The sequence below is a fragment of the Echeneis naucrates genome, chromosome 16, assembly GCF_900963305.1.
Source record: "Echeneis naucrates chromosome 16, fEcheNa1.1, whole genome shotgun sequence".
NCBI classification, from domain to species: domain Eukaryota; kingdom Metazoa; phylum Chordata; class Actinopteri; order Carangiformes; family Echeneidae; genus Echeneis; species Echeneis naucrates.
The window spans coordinates 2,572,210-2,588,922 of NC_042526.1; the positions used below are offsets into that span (position 1 = coordinate 2,572,210).

The following is a 16,713-nucleotide window of genomic DNA, read 5'->3' on the forward strand; positions in this document are numbered from 1 at the left end:
ATGAAGCGGACTGACTGAGCCGGATCCAGCAGAGCATCAGGACCAGAACACAGGCGATGATGTCTGCCCCCTGCATGTGCTCTCACAACTTCATTCCTTGAGACGAGCTTCATCTCCGGTGGAGGGAAGACTGGTTCCGCGCAGGTGAGTCCGGGTTTGAGGCAGAAAGCCCCGCATGGTGCGTGCGTGCGTGCGTGCGAGCGTCCGTGCGTGAGTGCGCGCAGGAGACAGACAGGCTGACGGTGATGATGAAACAGCTCACATGGATGTCATGAAGACTGGAGGGCCGTTAAATGAGGCGGATGACAGAGAACCACCGAGCACTTCTTCTTCTTCTCTTATTTTTATTTTATTACTATTGGTTTTTATTTTTACATTTAATTTCCTCATCAGCTATTTCCTCATCGTGAACTGGTTCATTGTTCAACTCATCATTCCACATTCTTCTGTGGGCAGGCAAAAAAAAAAAAAAAAATGCACCCATCTCCTTATTTTCACGCAGCAGTTATAATAATTATAATAATTATAATAATAATAATATTTATTATTATTATTATTATTATTCCAGCCTCTATGATAACTGCAATGGAGGCTGTGTTGCGTTCACTGGATAATGAAACGACGGCCCTCTCCTCACGAAAAGCAGGCTAATCTGGAAGGCGTAAAAAGGAAATCTATGAATCACTTAATCTGCATGTCGTTTCCGCAGCACGATCGTATTTTTCATATCGTGAAAAATGAGGGATGATGAGAGATAGGATAAAAAAAATAGAATAATGTTGCGCACCTTACCCCCCCCCCCCCCCCCCTTGGTGGACACTGTCCCCACCCTTGGATGCCCCCCCCCCCCCCTCCTCCCCACCCATCAGTGCCGTTTACAGCATCGATCATTCTTATTTACACGTGTGGTGCACATCGCCTCTCCTGCAGGGCGAGTCCTGCCTTTATTCTGAAACTTGTTATCTTTTCATATATGGTGGGGGTTGGAGGGTATTAGTCTGGTGGGGGGGCTTTCCCCATCCCCAGAGAGCCGCAGGAGGATAAAAGGCTGTTTGGGTTCGTATGCAAATGGCTTCTCCCTTTAATTATTTAGGGGAGGAAACAGATAGTCTCCATAATTTAATTCAACCTGTCAGTTTCTCAGTCTGGGATACTGTTCTGTTCATTCTTCGTCCCAGATCAGGAAGAACAACAACAGAGAAAATATTCGCCCCCCATGTGATTTCCATGTGAGAAATAACTCAGCATCATCGGGATAAAGCACTAATTCTTTGTGCGGACTTCACCCAGTCAGATAAAAGAGTGTACAAAAAAAAAAAAAGAAATAAAGGAAGAGACAGATTTTTCTATCAGGTTTAGTTTGTGCGCTGTGTAAAGAAAAAAAAAAAAAAAGGCCGCTGGGTTTTCTGGGTTTTCTCTGTCAGTCAGCGGCAGATGGGAGGAAATTGAAGGTTGACAATCAGACTGTGGTTCCTCCCTCTCGGTTCTCACTTTGACTTGCTGTTCACTGACTGCAGTGTTTTTTTTCCCTTCTCTTTGTTGCAGACATTCGGTGATGATGATGATGAAATAAAGCACTTCACCACCCAATCTCTACAAACTGTCTTTAAACCCCCGACGGGCCTTTGACCCCAGACGCCATCCAACTTCGTAGCTGTGTAAAGACAAGCTGTTTTTTTTATATATACACGTATATATAAACAAAACCAAAGTGACTTTTCAGCTCTTCCAGCCCCGCCAAACGAAAAGACTTTCCATCCTTCGCCCCTGATTGCTTTATCAAATGCCCAAAAACAGCAAGGCCGTCAAGAGAGAGCTTGACGACGATGTCACAGAGTCTGTCAAAGACCTGCTTTCCAACGAGGACGCCTGCGACAATTCCTTCAAGAAGAGCTCGCTGATCGTCAACAACCATGACGGGGAAGGGAAAGAGTGCGACGTGGAGGAAGGGGGCTCGGACGGCGAGGAGGAGGAACGCCCGGCCTGGAACAGCAAGCTCCAGTACATCCTGGCCCAGGTCGGCTTCTCTGTAGGCCTGGGCAACGTCTGGAGGTTCCCCTACCTGTGTCAGAAGAACGGAGGGGGTGAGTTACTGTCAGCCATTCTCATTCACGCTTTCGCTCTGTGCTTTTGAGTTCATCACAGCATGTCCTTCCAGTATGATTCACTGCCTCGGAAAAAAGAAATCGCCCGGGAACTGAAAAACGTTCAGCTCCGGCTAAAAGGGCAGTGGGGCCTTTCTGTGTGGAGTCTCCATGCTTCCTCATGTTTGGGTTAACGGGTGACTCGAAACTGTCCGTAGGTCTGAGTGGTTGTTGGTCTCTGTCTGTCTCTGTGATGGACTGCTGACCTGTCCAGGGGGGCCCCGCCCCTCAAGCAGAGTGAGCTGGGATTGGCTCCCGCACCCCCACACAACCCAGAAACGGATTAGAGGTAGAAGATGAACGAATGACATTTGAAACATGATAACATCTGCTCCACAAAAGTTAGTGAAACAAGTCGCGAGGGAAGCAACAGATCAGCCAAACAAAACCGGTAGTTGTGGAGGTGAAGTAAATGGAGCTGTGAACGAGGAAGTTTGTCTGTTTAAAAAAAAAAAAACCTCAGGATGAGTATCGTGGTGGAAGCATGATCCAAACTACAGAGAAGACAACTTCTACTCTCTCTCGGGTGGCACATCTTTCTGTTTTTAATAAGAAAATGTCTCTCTGCTTTTGTAGACAAATATCACTGGTCTCACTGTCAGTGCTTCTCTTTCTTGTCTTTTCTTTTTTTTTTTTTTGTGTGTGTGTGTGGTGTGTCTTATTTGCATATTAACAAGGCAGATCTGCCAGGAACTTGCCATTCATACTCAGAAACCAGAAGCATTCTTCCTCTTCTGCACTTCTCAGTCGCTCGAATGTGTATCAGAATGATATTTAGGTCCCAGATTCACAAAATAACCATGCAGCTTTTAACACTCTACTTTGCGTGGACGAGCCCATTTTTAAACATCTGTTCATGGCGGGGTTCCTAAAATAGACACAGCATTTATTCCTGTCTCCTCTGAATGTATTTGCAGGTGAACAGAATCGTAGCTTTAAGCTGTTGTCAGGATTCATCACCAGGCTGGACACTAAAAATACTCATCGTGATCAGTCCTTCGCTGCTTTCACACTGTGATGTTTTTGTGCAGCCTGCTTGATTTTAAGTGCGCTTTGAGAACGATGGAAAAAAATGTTTACCGGTTTGTCAGAACCAGACAGCTCTGTGGCCTGTCATGGCAGTCAGCAACTTTTGACAAACATAAACAGCCAAACCTGTTTTCAACTGAATATTACGGATGTAAACAGGGTGTAAATTATTCTGTGAGCTGTTCTCACACTCTGGATTGTAGTGAAATGTTGCAATGATAACGTTCGACCTCGCTGCAGACAAAACCTTGTTTCCCAGAATGCATTATGCACAACCTAAGTGGCTTCTGACGAGGACTGCAGGGTGTATAATCTAATGTGTCCGTGCTGCTGGGAAGGTGAAAAGGTGCAGCGCTGCCCACCTGGAGATTATGCAAAGCCATTGACTGCCTGGAGAAAAGCTGATTAAATGAAACCGTCTCAGAGAGGTTGTCCAGACGACACAGAAACTCTCAATCAAAGTCAGGTTTACTATCAGGTGCTGTGCCTCATCGGGCCTGACAGACACCAACAGGTCCAAGGAAAGCCTTGGGAATTAGAATACAAAAGGACGTTTCATCACTACTCTTTGTATTACGCAAAATGTTATATCACTATCATAGTACAATCATTTGGGTTGGGACAGTCCCATGTCTGTGCATGTTACGGTTAAGCAATCCAGTTGTGTTGGCATTTGCATGGAATCTGTTTCTCTTAGCAACACAATTTATTAAATTTTACCCATAACAATGGTGTTTCAAAGTGTGAAATGGCAACACTTTTAATGACAAAGATCTATTTGATTGATTTATATGTGTGATTTTTTTTTTACATAGATTTGCCTTAATGTGGTGTAATATGACAGCTTTTTGTTACTGACTTCAAACCACGTAGCCCAACACGACTTCGCAGTACTCGGTACAGAAAGTTCTTGTTCATACATGTGTGTTATGTAACGCCATCCGGGATACAAACAAACAAATCCCAAATCAATCTTAATAAGTCACAAGAAAGGCATGTTTTTCTTGTGCAGATCGTTGGTGGCAGAAACACAAACACAAGACTGTGATCTTAGTTATTAAATCCACTACGATGGAGTCTAAGAAATGAGGTCCATGAACTGTGAAAGCTCAGATGTGGGCCAGTTTGAGTGACTCAGGAGGCTCAGATCTCTCGCTCTCTTTCCGTTTGTGTGCGCTTGTTCTCATGTGGTGCAGAGACAAGATTAAAAAAAAAAAAAAGATGTCCAGATAAGATAAATCATAGAATTATTCAGGTTTAATGTGAGGATTTGGTTCCAGGTCAGGTTTAGCTATTGTTGATGGTCTCCAGTAAATTAATTAAAGTCCATGTAGTGATGGCAACACGACAGTGCGTGTACCCGCTGAGTGAATCATGGTCTTACAAGTGTGTTCATTTGCATCATTAGCATAAGATCCATCTGTTAGTATCTGTGTGTGTGTGTGTGTGTGTGTTGGGGGGGTTCAGCTCTAATCACCACCTTTCTTCTGACCCTGCCATGTTCTCAGGTCTGTTTTAAACAGCTCTGGTCATCCTGCTGTGTTTGGCTGTAATTAGATTAAAATGTCAGCTGTTGGTCTGAGGGCAGCTCTGTCTGTCTGTGTGTGTGTGTGTGTGTGTGTGTGTGTGTGTGCGTATGTGCTTTATCTATATCTTTCATCCTGCGTCATGCATGTCGTATGTTGTGTTCACGTCTTTACCGTCACTGTTTCGAGTGTCCTTTCATATTGTTGTGGTGAGACTGACTTAAAAAGGAAAAAAGATTTCTGGTGATGCACGATACTTCTGCATTTTTCAGTTGGCTATTAGAGGTACAACAAATTGAAGAACAAAACAAAATCATTTAAACAAAAAACCCCAAAAGCACCCAGTTTGAGTTCCGAGTGATTCAACGTAAAATTAAGTGAGGTCATCTGTAGTTGTCATCAGTTGGGCACTTTTGCATCATGTATTTCATCAGTTTCAGAAGTTTTACGCTCCCACTGTGGATTATTTGTGTCTCTGCATTAAAAAAAAAAAAAAAGATAAACTGACAGCTGCTGAACAGAAATCTGACACGAGCATTTTCAGTTTGTTGTGTTCAAACATAAAGACGACGACTCCTTCGAATTTCAACACACCTGAGGATATTGAATATTTTGGCAGTGCCCAGGAAAAAACATGCCGAGCTGGATTTTTTAAGGTGCTTCACCTCCCTCACGCTGATCTCTCTGTGTCTCCATTTTCATTTTGTGAAGACACTTAATCCATATAACGACCAATCTTTATAAATCTTTTCACATAACAAAACTAATAATCCTGGACTGGATAAACAAGCATTTTCAGCTTCACCCTGTGAAAAATAATGAAAGTCTTTGACTCATAGACGTTTCTATTAGTCTGTGGAAGATGACAGCGACTTTTATCGGGACGTCCCAGACTACACCTTTCACAGACAAAGGAGACCAGAGCGGGATTTGATGCTTACTGATGTTGAAGCCACAGTTGTGTGAACCCGAATTAGATGCGTTAATATTAGAAACCATTTCAAAAAGTCTACACACATTTAAAACAACACATTCACTTCCTGTCTGCGAACCACTCCCATCCAAGCCAAACCTGGGGAGGGACAGCAGGACTCAGGAAAGGACCTGAATCAACGTCCGGCCAGATGAAACAATAAACTCAGGAATGAAACTAATCTTAAAAAGAATACAGAGACTCAGAGCTAACACTGGAGTACACTGACCCACCAGTGATAGTGTTCGATGTTGTGAGGAAAAAAAATTGTTTTATTTTTGATTTCGATTGGCCATCTTGTAATTTGTCGCCTCTTCGAAAACTGACCTCCACCTCCAATTCACAGTTGTGATAATAAAATCTGCCCAGACACAAATATAATAATTTACCTAAAAGAGGCGTCTTCTGTGATGCTCCAGCGACACCCCGGCCACATTTTGCCACAATCACACACACACACACGTGAACAATACCAGACACATCCTGTCGTGGCTGGCACATTGGTCTAACACATTGCAAATCAACTCTCAAGACAGGAAAAGAAAAAGTGTGCCACAACGTGCGGCACAGGTTGTGCATCCCCTCGAACTTAGCGGGAAAATAAAAGGTTCATTGTTGCAAAATCTGAACACATCTAACCGTTGGCCATTTCTCTGGAACAAAGACTTTTAGTTTCTCTCCTTCCCTTCCTCCCATCATGTGCCCGATTTCCTTATCCCCCCCCGAACCCCCCCACCACCACAATATTACAGTCTGTCGTGATGATAGTCATTCACTCTGAGACTTTAATTCTAGAGAGGAACGTCATCTTTGTTACGCGCCCCACAGTAATTTACTTAATTTCAGGCTACAGTGTCTTTCGGCTGTTTTCTGAATTGTTTGACTGCACTGAAGGCGGTGTGGGGGGGGGTGTATCAGGTGGACACCCACAGCTGCAGATCAGCAGATGTGTGTGTTCAAAGGAGGCAATGAGACAGATACCATCTGGGTGAAGTTGTGTCTTTTATATCATTTGTCACCATCAAGAGTAAAGTTAAAGTTTCTGTGTGTGATAGTGTCTGCTTGTCAGCTGCTTTCCAGTCTAACTCGCTGTCTGTGTTGTTTGTTACCCCCCCCCCCACCCGGGCAGGAGCGTACCTGGTGCCCTATCTCATCCTGCTGATATTGATCGGCATCCCGCTGTTCTTCCTGGAGCTTGCCGTAGGACAGCGGATCCGCAGGGGCAGCATCGGGGTGTGGAACTACATCAGCCCTCGGCTCGGGGGCATCGGCTTCGCCAGCTGTGTGGTGAGTCTGACGCTGTGGAGGCTGAGTATTATAAATAATCAGTAATTATCACGTTGGTTTCTGTATATGTGGCGATAGTGTGTCACGTGAACCTGCGTCTTCTACCTGGCAGGTGTGCTTCTTCGTGGCGCTCTACTACAATGTCATCATCGGCTGGAGTCTCTTCTACTTCTCCCAGTCCTTCCAGCAGCCTCTGCCATGGAACGAGTGTCCGCTCGTCAAGAACAAGACCAGTACATGTAAGAAACCGACGTGCTTGCTGTGTAAATGCACACAGACGTTGGAGTGTTCTGAGATGCATCTCCAACCTTTCTGTCCACAGACGTGGAGCCGGAGTGCGAGAAGAGCTCGGCCACCACCTACTACTGGTACCGCGAGGCCCTGGACATCTCCAACAGCATCTCCGAGGGGGGCGGACTCAACTGGAAGATGACGCTGTGCCTGCTGGCTGCCTGGCTCATGGTTTGCCTCGCTATGATCAAGGGCATCCAGTCTTCTGGGAAGGTAAGGACAAATTAGATTTGTGGTTTTCCTCGCACTGGCAAAAATGTCTGGTAAAGAGAGGAGGAGGAGACAGTGTGTATGCGGGTGCAAAAGAAAGAAAGGCCACCACAGCTGCCGTGCAATCTCGGCCACTCGGCCTTGATAAGTACATAAATATGACTGTTGTGCCTGAAAACAGGGGGTGGAGTCAGAAACAAAAAGCCACTTCTTGCTAAGTGTTTTGAAAACCCTTACACACAAAATTAGCTCACTTTGAAGTGGAAACATATGGACAGCTAACTGAGAGCGACTTCTGTAATTTGGCTGTGCAAATTTTTCCAATTATTCAGCCTCAGATATGATCCCGGGAGCTCATGTGATCTTGTGTGGGATTTTTGGTCCAGCTTACTTAAGATTAGAGTAACTTTACTTAGTGTAAGCTGACAGTAGCGTGACCAGCATCCGGAAGGATTAGCTCACAGGCAAAAGGTTGGCGCTGTACTTACAACCTCACTCCAACTCTAGTCCCCCCCCCCCCCCCCCCCCAAACAGGTGATTTTTATCATGCCATACTTTCTCATATCATGTGACAAGCATTAGCTGGAGCTCTTCCAAGGTCAAAGTCAAGCCTGTGCTAATTGGAAAAATGGTCTAACGTGTTTTGTTTTGTTTTTTTACATTCCCAGAAGCTTTTGATGTAGAAGTTATTTGATTTCGGTATTATCCTCACATCTTACGTCAGGTTTATTTCAGGTAAAATTCATTAAACCCCCTGAGATTTCAAAAAATTCAGCCGTGAGCCTTTCAAATTATGATTAAGCTTTCCGCAGTATGACAACATATTTTCTCAATATGAAACTGATTAGAATTTATTTCACTCTATTAGTCCTTCAGATTATCCTGTTAGGTTACAAAATGTCAGTATGTTGTTTTAATAAGAAACAGTACAAGAAAAAAAGTGAACAGCCAAAACTTTCTTGAAAAAAAAAAAAAAAAAGGTTATCATTAGATGGTTGCTATATTTTGGGGGAAAGTGAAAGTCAGCGTCTTCATGAATTTTCCCACCTTTGGTTCACACATTGTCCTCAGCTCAGGTCTTATCCCAGCAGCTGTCCACTGTACACTCAGGTCCACTGAGCCCTCAGCTCACCGCACCAGTCGCAGACAAAACAAGATGGATGCCTTCAACAACAGCGGCGCTTTAATCTCGGCCTCTGCCACAGTGATTTGCAGAGCTAGACAGCCTCATTTCCACCGTCTGGCACATCCTGTTGCGCGGCAAGAAATGTCACTGATAACCACAATCACTGTCACAGACACTATCGCAGCCGCTGTTGTCCCACAGGCTTCAGCCTAAATCAAGTCCTTCCACAAGCGAGCTGCAAAAAGAGGGATAGAAATGTATTTTTGTTGTTTCTTACATGGGCCACCTGTTAATTGTGCAGTCGGGGGCCAGATGGCCGTCCTCCAAGTACCTGGTGTTTCTGGAAGGCCCTTTGAGTCGGCCTCTGCAGAAATGGGCATGAACTTTCTCTGGAAGGGGCCGGCTCCGAGAGACTTTGAAGTTTAATCGCCGCTGTGTGGTATAAAAGAATAATAATGCCCTCTCTGCACCCGCGTTCACACAAAAGCTCTTTCCAAGGAATATCCCCAGCACGATCTGCATTTTTGTCCCGTTTCTGTGTGTGTGTGGTGTCTGGGGGTGGGAGGGTATGAAAGGGATCAGGCTGTTGTGGTTTCCATGGTTACACGCGCTCTTTGGGTTTGGTTTGACTGTCAAGTGCGCCCAAAAAATAATGAAATAAAATAAAGTCCAGCAGGGTTTGGCTCATCGAGAGTTGGGGGGGGGGCATAGATTTGGGAAATACTGTAATTCATTCATTGAAAGTAAAGTTATGTGTCATCTATAATCTCGTATATATTTCATCATGGTGAAATCTTAACTATAAAAAAATAAATCTGTTGAATAATAATAATTCTTAGATAGCAGTGTTTGTAGAATTTGACCTTTACAAGAAGCCTGGGACTTTTTTTGGGGGGTTTTACAGAGGCAGACTTCTGCTTATCTTATTGTGGTTTTGTAACAAGAGCACTATGCACTATGTTTATTCAGAAGAGAGCTGAAGCTACAAACAGAAATGTAGTAAATGTATATATGTACGTGATAGTCAACAGACTGATCATCAGCAGGAAGTCAGTCACCGATAAACAGCGTCCCTTTGTGCCACCAGTGTCACTTCCTGTGGTCATGGACATGTTTAGGTTTCAGAAACTGAACAGAGTCAGATACCACAAACATACTTTTATATTCTGCAAATTAGAGACTGCAGTTTGCTTCAGGAACTTTGGCTGAAATATGTGAAAGCATCCGGCCAAGAAGCTCACCATCCCGTTCCTAATCGTGATGCGACGTGACGACATCTCCTTCAGGGCTTACACACAAACCACCGTATCGCTGATTCACCAACTGTACATTACTCAACACTAAAGCCAGCGTCTGCGTCCACGCCCTGCAGATAGTTTAGTAAATACACATGTTGCAGTGTGGCGGCTGAGTCATGTCGTCAGTCCCGTCTATTCAGAGGGGGGCCCTCAGGCCCAAATTTAAACTCACCTGTCCTCAAACTGGCTCACTGGCATTAACAAAATCAACATTCTTTAAGCTTTTTGCTCGACGTCTTGTTCCTTCTGATGGCTGGTTTGCCGTTTTATTGTTTTAAGTTTCAGTTACACTTAAATATTCTTCACTTCACTGAAGATGAAGGCTGTTGGACTCAGTGAGCTGTTCTGCTTTCAGGTGATGTACTTCAGTTCCCTGTTCCCGTATGTGGTGTTGATCTGCTTCCTGATCCGGGCCCTGCTCCTGAAAGGCTCCGTGGACGGGATTCGACATATGTTCACACCCAAGGTAATGACACGTTACACGAGTGACGTTTTTACTGTTTGTCCTTAGCAAACATTTACTTTTTCATTTACCTTAAGTTGTCCAATAATCCCGTCCCCTACACCAACAAAGGATGAATTTTACAACAGATAACTGATGAACTGACTCATTTAAACAAGCAGCAGGAAAGTGACCTCCACGTTTTCTTTTTCTTTTTTTCAACCACCTCCTGGGAATACTTCTGTTGTGTTATAGTTGCAGCTCATGTGTTGCTGTTTTCTGAGTTTGTGTCTATTTGTTGTTGTGTATATGTTTTCCTAAGCTCCAGTGCGTTGAGCTTTCTGGGCCGCTGTAGTTAATTCTTAAATGTATTATTCCTCCCAACTGAAAATCAAGTCCCCCCCCGTATGTGAATCCATTCATTGTTTGAGGCGTCTAAAGTCAAAAAATGAAATCTGCCCTGCAATAGGCCGTCTCCTCAGCAGCAACGAGCCAATGGCGCCACGGGCTGCGGAATCTAGTTGCCACGGCAACAGGGCTCCTCAAAAGCTTTAATGTGAGCGACCAGATGAAGAGGCTCGCCTCTCTCGTCTCGTCTCGTTTGTCTGCTCAGTCTCGCCGGCTGACACGCTACGACTTCAAACGACTCGTCCTGCCAAACGTCTTCGGACATCAAAGTCCTGCTGCTTGCGTGTTCTGGTCTGCGCTCGCCGCAGCCTGAGACGTTGGTGATGGGAGAGACCACCAGGAGGAAAACTGTCAGGGGCGCCAGCTGTCAGTCTGCAAAACACGATTCAATAAACAACAAAAAATGACCGTTGGCACCTTTTTTAAGCAGCTCAGTAGATGTATGATAATTTATTTTTTTTTTTTGTCGTGCTGAATCAGAGCATAAAGCATGAAACACAAAACACATACACTAGCACCAACAACACCATGCACAACAACTGTTGCTAAATCTGCTAATACCCGATGCTTGTATTTACTACCTTCACTCCAGGTGGGGGGGGGGGGACTTGCCTTTCTACCATTTTCAACCTCACGCTCCATCATATGAACATTAGCTGCAGGGTACAATTCCAATTACACTACAGTCTTCTTTCATTATGAACTGTGTTCACTGCCTACACACGAATAACGATGTGTAATATAAAATGTGTGGTTGTGTCGTGGAAACCAAACATCTTCCAGGACCTTTGGCGCTGCTTAAATTCAGGATGTTCTTTTTCATTGTATTCTAATAGGTCAGATGTTTTCAGCCTCATAATATCACGTCTGTCTCCGTTTTCAGCTGGAGATCATGTTGGAGGCCAAAGTGTGGCGAGAGGCGGCCACGCAGGTCTTCTTCGCGCTGGGCCTCGGCTTCGGTGGCGTCATCGCCTTCTCCAGCTACAACAAGCGGAACAACAACTGCCACTTCGACGCCGTCTTGGTGTCTTTTATTAATTTCTTCACCTCCGTGCTGGCCACCTTGGTGGTGTTCGCCGTTCTGGGCTTCAAAGCCAACATCCTGAACAGCAAATGTGTCGCACTGTGAGTACAAGTGGAATCTCACATTTGAGATGTTTTGTGTTTCCTGTAAACCGTCAAAGAGCTGATCCAAACGTGGACGCACCCCACAGTCAAACTGGGAAATATCCATTTTTATTCTTTACTCGGAGAAGGAAGAGAAAGTCGTTTTAAAGTGTGAAGCTCATCAGACTAAAATCTTTGTCTGTGTCTTAGGAACACCAATAAGATTGTGGCGTTGCTGGGTAATGGCATCGAAGCGAACCTGATTCCCCACCACATCAACCTCACTCAGGTTAGTCAAGTCAGTGCCGAAGACTATCACCAGATGACAGAGATCATCCGAGGGGTGAAAGAGGACGACTATGAGAAACTGGGACTGGAATCCTGCAGCATCGAGGAGGAGCTCAACAAGGTAAAAAAAAATATCTAAATACCTGGAAAATATCGATTTAAAGGAGAAGCTTCACATTATTGGCTGCAGCTACTTAGTGTAGCTCAACACAAACACTGGCCTGGCTGTGTGCAATCACAAAATGTAGAAACTCCAAAAAAAAAAAAACTCTTAAGTATCACAGGTGAATTAATATTCATAAGTTCTGTGATTTTGACTTCTACTCGCTCGTCTCTTCCCCGGACAGGCGGTCCAAGGCACAGGCTTGGCCTTCATCGCCTTTACTGAAGCCATGACCCACTTCCCCGCCTCGCCCTTCTGGTCTGTCATGTTCTTCCTCATGCTGGTCAACCTCGGCCTCGGCAGCATGTTCGGCACCATCGAGGGCATCCTCACTCCGCTGATAGACACTTTCAAAGTCCGCAAGGAGTTTCTTACAGGTGAATAATCAGATGATTTCTTCAGGCTCCGATTCTGAGAGTCAGTCGGGTCCAAACTGATGGCCTGTGCAGGAAGTATGAAGGGAGTAATGGTTGAAAAATCTCACGGATGCAGGATGTTTCACATCAACCTCTGCGTGTTAAAGGATTCTGCACCAAGAAGTCAGACTTTCAGTTTCTCCACAGAGGGATGGGTTGTCGCAATAATAATTTACACACGTTCAAAGTGTGAACTATACTATAACAAACTATGAACCTGAGACAGTCTAAGACAGGATTCAGCTTTTCAAAACAAAAGACAAAAAAAAAAAAAAAAAAAAAAAATAGAAATCAGGAATCAAAGCTTCCAGCATGAAGTAATTCCTTCAAAAGTGGATGGTTAAACGCTCCACCATGAACAAGCAACAAACAAACCGCTGCTGATTAATGAGACTCATGGCTCAGTGTCTGCTCCACGCTGTAGTGAACAGATGTGAGCCATCCTGCTCTTCCAGCTTTAAAAGGATCTACATAAACAAGCTACAGTCAGTACTCAGTTTGTCTCTACACATCCCGTTTGTTTGCAAGTTGGGAGAAACAAATCAAATATCACCTCACCTAGCACTTGAATTGTACAGAAATTCCGATTCCATTTCAAAGTTATACTTAGAAATATCAAATTTAAAGGTTAATGCTCTTCATACCTTTCCGTGTCAGTCCCTCCTAATCCTGCCTAATCCTTTGTATTCCAAGTCTTTGTGTGTGGTGACTAACTTCCTGTTTCTCTTCGGCAGTGGGCTGCTGCGTGTTGGCTTTCTCCATCGGTCTCCTGTTTGTTCAGCGCTCAGGGAACTACTTTGTGGCCATGTTCGATGATTACTCGGCTACTCTGCCTCTGCTCATAGTGGTCATACTGGAGAACGTGGCCATCGCTTGGGTTTACGGGATCGACAAGTAAGAAACATCATCGTCTGCCTGTCGTTCAAACTTTCCTTCAGTTACTTCTTAATACTAAGAGTGTGTGAAAATGAGCAGATTACACTTCCTAAATAAAATACTACAAATAAAGTCCATACAGTATTTTGAGATATAATTGAATTTATCATGGCTAAAAAGAAAGCTGCATGCTCATTCGCTGTTAGAGCACTCATGTCTCAAACGACACTCCAACTATACTTCAAATATAAAATTGTTTTATTTCTATACAATATGTCCACTTTTATAATAAAGTAAGTTTGCCAAAAGACATCCGCCTGTATAAAAACTTGCATAGCATTTGGGGGGTTTACAGAGGCAGACTTCTGCTTATCTTATTGTGGTTTTGTAACACGAGCACTATGCTGACAGGTTTATTCAGAAGAGAGCTGAAGCTACAAACACCACAGGAAGAAATGTAGTTCGAATCCACGTATTACAGGAGCAACTGATTGTTTATATTTGGCCTTTATGGTTGCATGAAAATAATTACATTTAAATAACATATAAAGGTCACCACGTTCTTAAAGAACATGAAACTGTTGTGAATTCACTTGATCTCACCTCCTGCTGGTTCCTTACTGCCGCTCTCTCAGGTTCTTTGAAGACCTGAAGGACATGCTGGGCTTTACGCCGTTCCGCTTCTACTACTACATGTGGAAGTTCATCACGCCCATCCTGCTGCTGGTTCTCCTGGGCTCCAGTCTCATCCAGCTGATCATGACGCCGCCCAGCTACAGTGCCTGGATACAGGAAGAGGTGAGTTAACGTCTCCGGCTCTTCTCTCCTGAGACCGAGGATCAATGGGGGGGAGGTACAAGCCCTCACTTGGTAATCCTGGATGAGGTAAAAAGCAGATTTAAGGGTTCAAAGCTTTTAACCCTCAGACAATCAACAGGATGTGTAGTCTAATGTCGACTAACAGACATTCACAAACCTGTTTGATCACAGTCATCTTCCCCTTAATGTGTCCAGCGAAGTTACCTCATCTGAGTGAATTTACAACAATATGAACCCAAAGAATAAATAATGCTTCTATTCATCGGTAATCTGAAGCTATTTTGCCTGAAAGAGACTTTAATAGTAGGACAGGCTCCAACAAGATCAAATAGTAAATGCCACATGTAATAATTGTTTTTTTTTTTTGTGCGTGACCTCCAGGCCAAAGAGCAGACCTTGCGTTTCCCGCCGTGGGGCATCTTCGTCTGCATCTCCCTGGTGGTGATGGCCATCATGCCTGTGCCCGTGGTCTTTGGCCTGCGCTACTTCAACATCATCGACGAGAACACCAGCGGCCTCTCCACCGTGTCCTACAAGAAGGGCCGCATCATCAAGGAGAGCGCCCGACCCGGGGAGGATGACGACACCAGCCTGATCCAGGGTAAGTCGCCCAGCGAGGCGCCCTCACCGATGCCCGGCAACAGCATCTACCGCAAGCAGAGCGGCGGTGGCAGCGGCGCCCCAGATGCGGACACCGCGCCCAATGGCCGTTACGGTATTGGTTACCTGATGGCAGACATGCCGGATATGCCCGAGTCGGACTTATAAACTGACTGAAATAGTAAGCCCTGCCCGGCCATACCGGCTGGCCGCTCCTCCCCCTACACCCCACTGCGTGCATTTAGTTGCCTGTGTCATCAATGTACATTCCACTTGTGCTGTATATTCTTTGTAGATATCGTAGTTGCTCTCAATTTGTTCTTTCTCTGAACCTTATCTAAAAAAAATATATATATAAAATAAAATAAACATCATCCTTGTCTGACCCTTTGACCCATTTGCTCAGCCGCTGCCCAAACTCACCTCCACCTCCACCCTCCTACTTGCAGATCCTGCAGCAGTGAAAGAGTGTAAGCAATAAGGTGGATGGTCCACCAGGCCTACTTGAAAAAGAGTCTGCACAGTGGAGGCAGCAAAGGGAGCGAGGTTCAGGAGGTCATTTTGGGACAGCGGCTGGGTCTGTGGGAAATGCTGTAAAAAGTGGTTGTGTACATTATGACCCCTAACTGCTGGGCCACCAATACTGAGATTAGGAGCAGTTGCAGCCGCTCCGAGTGAAGAATTTCCTCTTTGCAAAAGTTTGCATCAATCTGGAGGATGGCCTTTGAAATCCAGTCCCGTGATTGATTGAGAAAAAAAGTGTGCCTAAGTAATTTATATTTGTTTATAGAATACATGATGAGCGTTGTAAATTTAAGGTATTCTGTAAATATAATATAAATATTATAAATATATTTATCTTAATAGTTTGGATATCAGACAACCATGCTTTTAAGGTTCATTACTTCAAATCTTTAACTCTCATCTCTTTGTTTTTTACTAATGTATTGTCAGTGTTTGGGAGGACTAAGTCCTCCTTGTAAATATTTTTTTTTTCATGAAATGGCTTTAAATGCAATGTCTTTTTTTTTCCCCCAGACATGATTAAAACAACAACAATGCACCATACCATGAAACTAATGTTTGTGATTTATTGTCTCAAACCAAATTCCAAGGGATTCTCAACATCTATGTAATTATTTTTGTAATTATTACATCAAATAAAACATAGGAGTTGAAACACAATTAAAATATTTCTAATGAAAAGAACACGTACTGTGGAAAGAATGAAGTTGGTCATTTGCATCAAAAAAACTGAAATGGAAATCACGAAACATTAACTTTAGAAGGAGCCGTCTGAAGTTACGCTCACGTGTTAGCATCTGTTCTTCACCCTCAGAGAGAGGAAAAACAAGTCCTAATATTATCTTTAGGTTATTATAGTGAGATGGATGATTCATGACTAGTTACAGCTGGTAACATGTTCATCTGAACACAAGATGTAAGCAGAAGCAGGAAGCATTAGCTGCTCACTTACCGGTCTGGAAGAAACCTGAGCTCAAGATCAGACTTCTTTCCTTCTCCCAGCAGGGGTTAGCGTGACAACCAGCTATTCCCAGTCTGATTCCTCATTTTTCCGATAGTGGGTCACTGCAGTCTCGACCTGCTCAGAGGGTGTAGTTCAAAAAAAAAAAAAAAAAAAAAAAAAAAAAAAAAAGCAATGGCCGCAGCTGCAGCACGGAAAACTTACAAATGGCCTCTTTTGGTAAA

At 44.1% G+C, this 16,713-nt stretch overlaps 1 protein-coding gene across 2 annotated transcripts; it reads left to right on the forward strand.

Annotated features, from left to right (window-relative positions):
• slc6a15 (solute carrier family 6 member 15) lies at positions 1-16,660 on the forward strand. 2 transcript variants are annotated; one of them, XM_029522695.1, is made up of 12 exons: positions 1-144; positions 1,546-2,084; positions 6,802-6,959; positions 7,072-7,198; positions 7,282-7,463; positions 10,240-10,350; positions 11,618-11,859; positions 12,052-12,250; positions 12,477-12,669; positions 13,443-13,602; positions 14,220-14,382; positions 14,785-16,660. In XM_029522695.1, the coding sequence occupies exons 2-12, from the start codon at positions 1,784-1,786 to the stop codon at positions 15,169-15,171; spliced, it is 2,223 nt and encodes a 740-aa protein (XP_029378555.1). In that variant the 5' UTR covers positions 1-144; positions 1,546-1,783; the 3' UTR covers positions 15,172-16,660. The 2 variants fall into 2 exon arrangements, with proteins under 2 accessions (XP_029378555.1, XP_029378556.1); XM_029522696.1 differs by lacking the exons at positions 14,220-14,382; positions 14,785-16,660 and adding an exon at positions 13,803-14,169 and having other exon boundaries at positions 13,443-13,642.
• Positions 16,661-16,713: the final 53 nt, after the last annotated feature.

Excerpts from the sequence above, each read along its gene's own strand:
- slc6a15 (XM_029522695.1), top strand. The coding sequence starts at position 1,784 with ATGCCCAAAAACAGCAAGGCCGTCAAGAGAGAGCTTGACGACGATGTC. Across the intron at positions 6,960-7,071 it reads TCGGCTTCGCCAGCTGTGTG|GTGTGCTTCTTCGTGGCGCT; the intron begins GTGAGTCTGACG and ends TCTACCTGGCAG. Across the intron at positions 12,670-13,442 it reads CCGCAAGGAGTTTCTTACAG|TGGGCTGCTGCGTGTTGGCT; the intron begins GTGAATAATCAG and ends TCTCTTCGGCAG.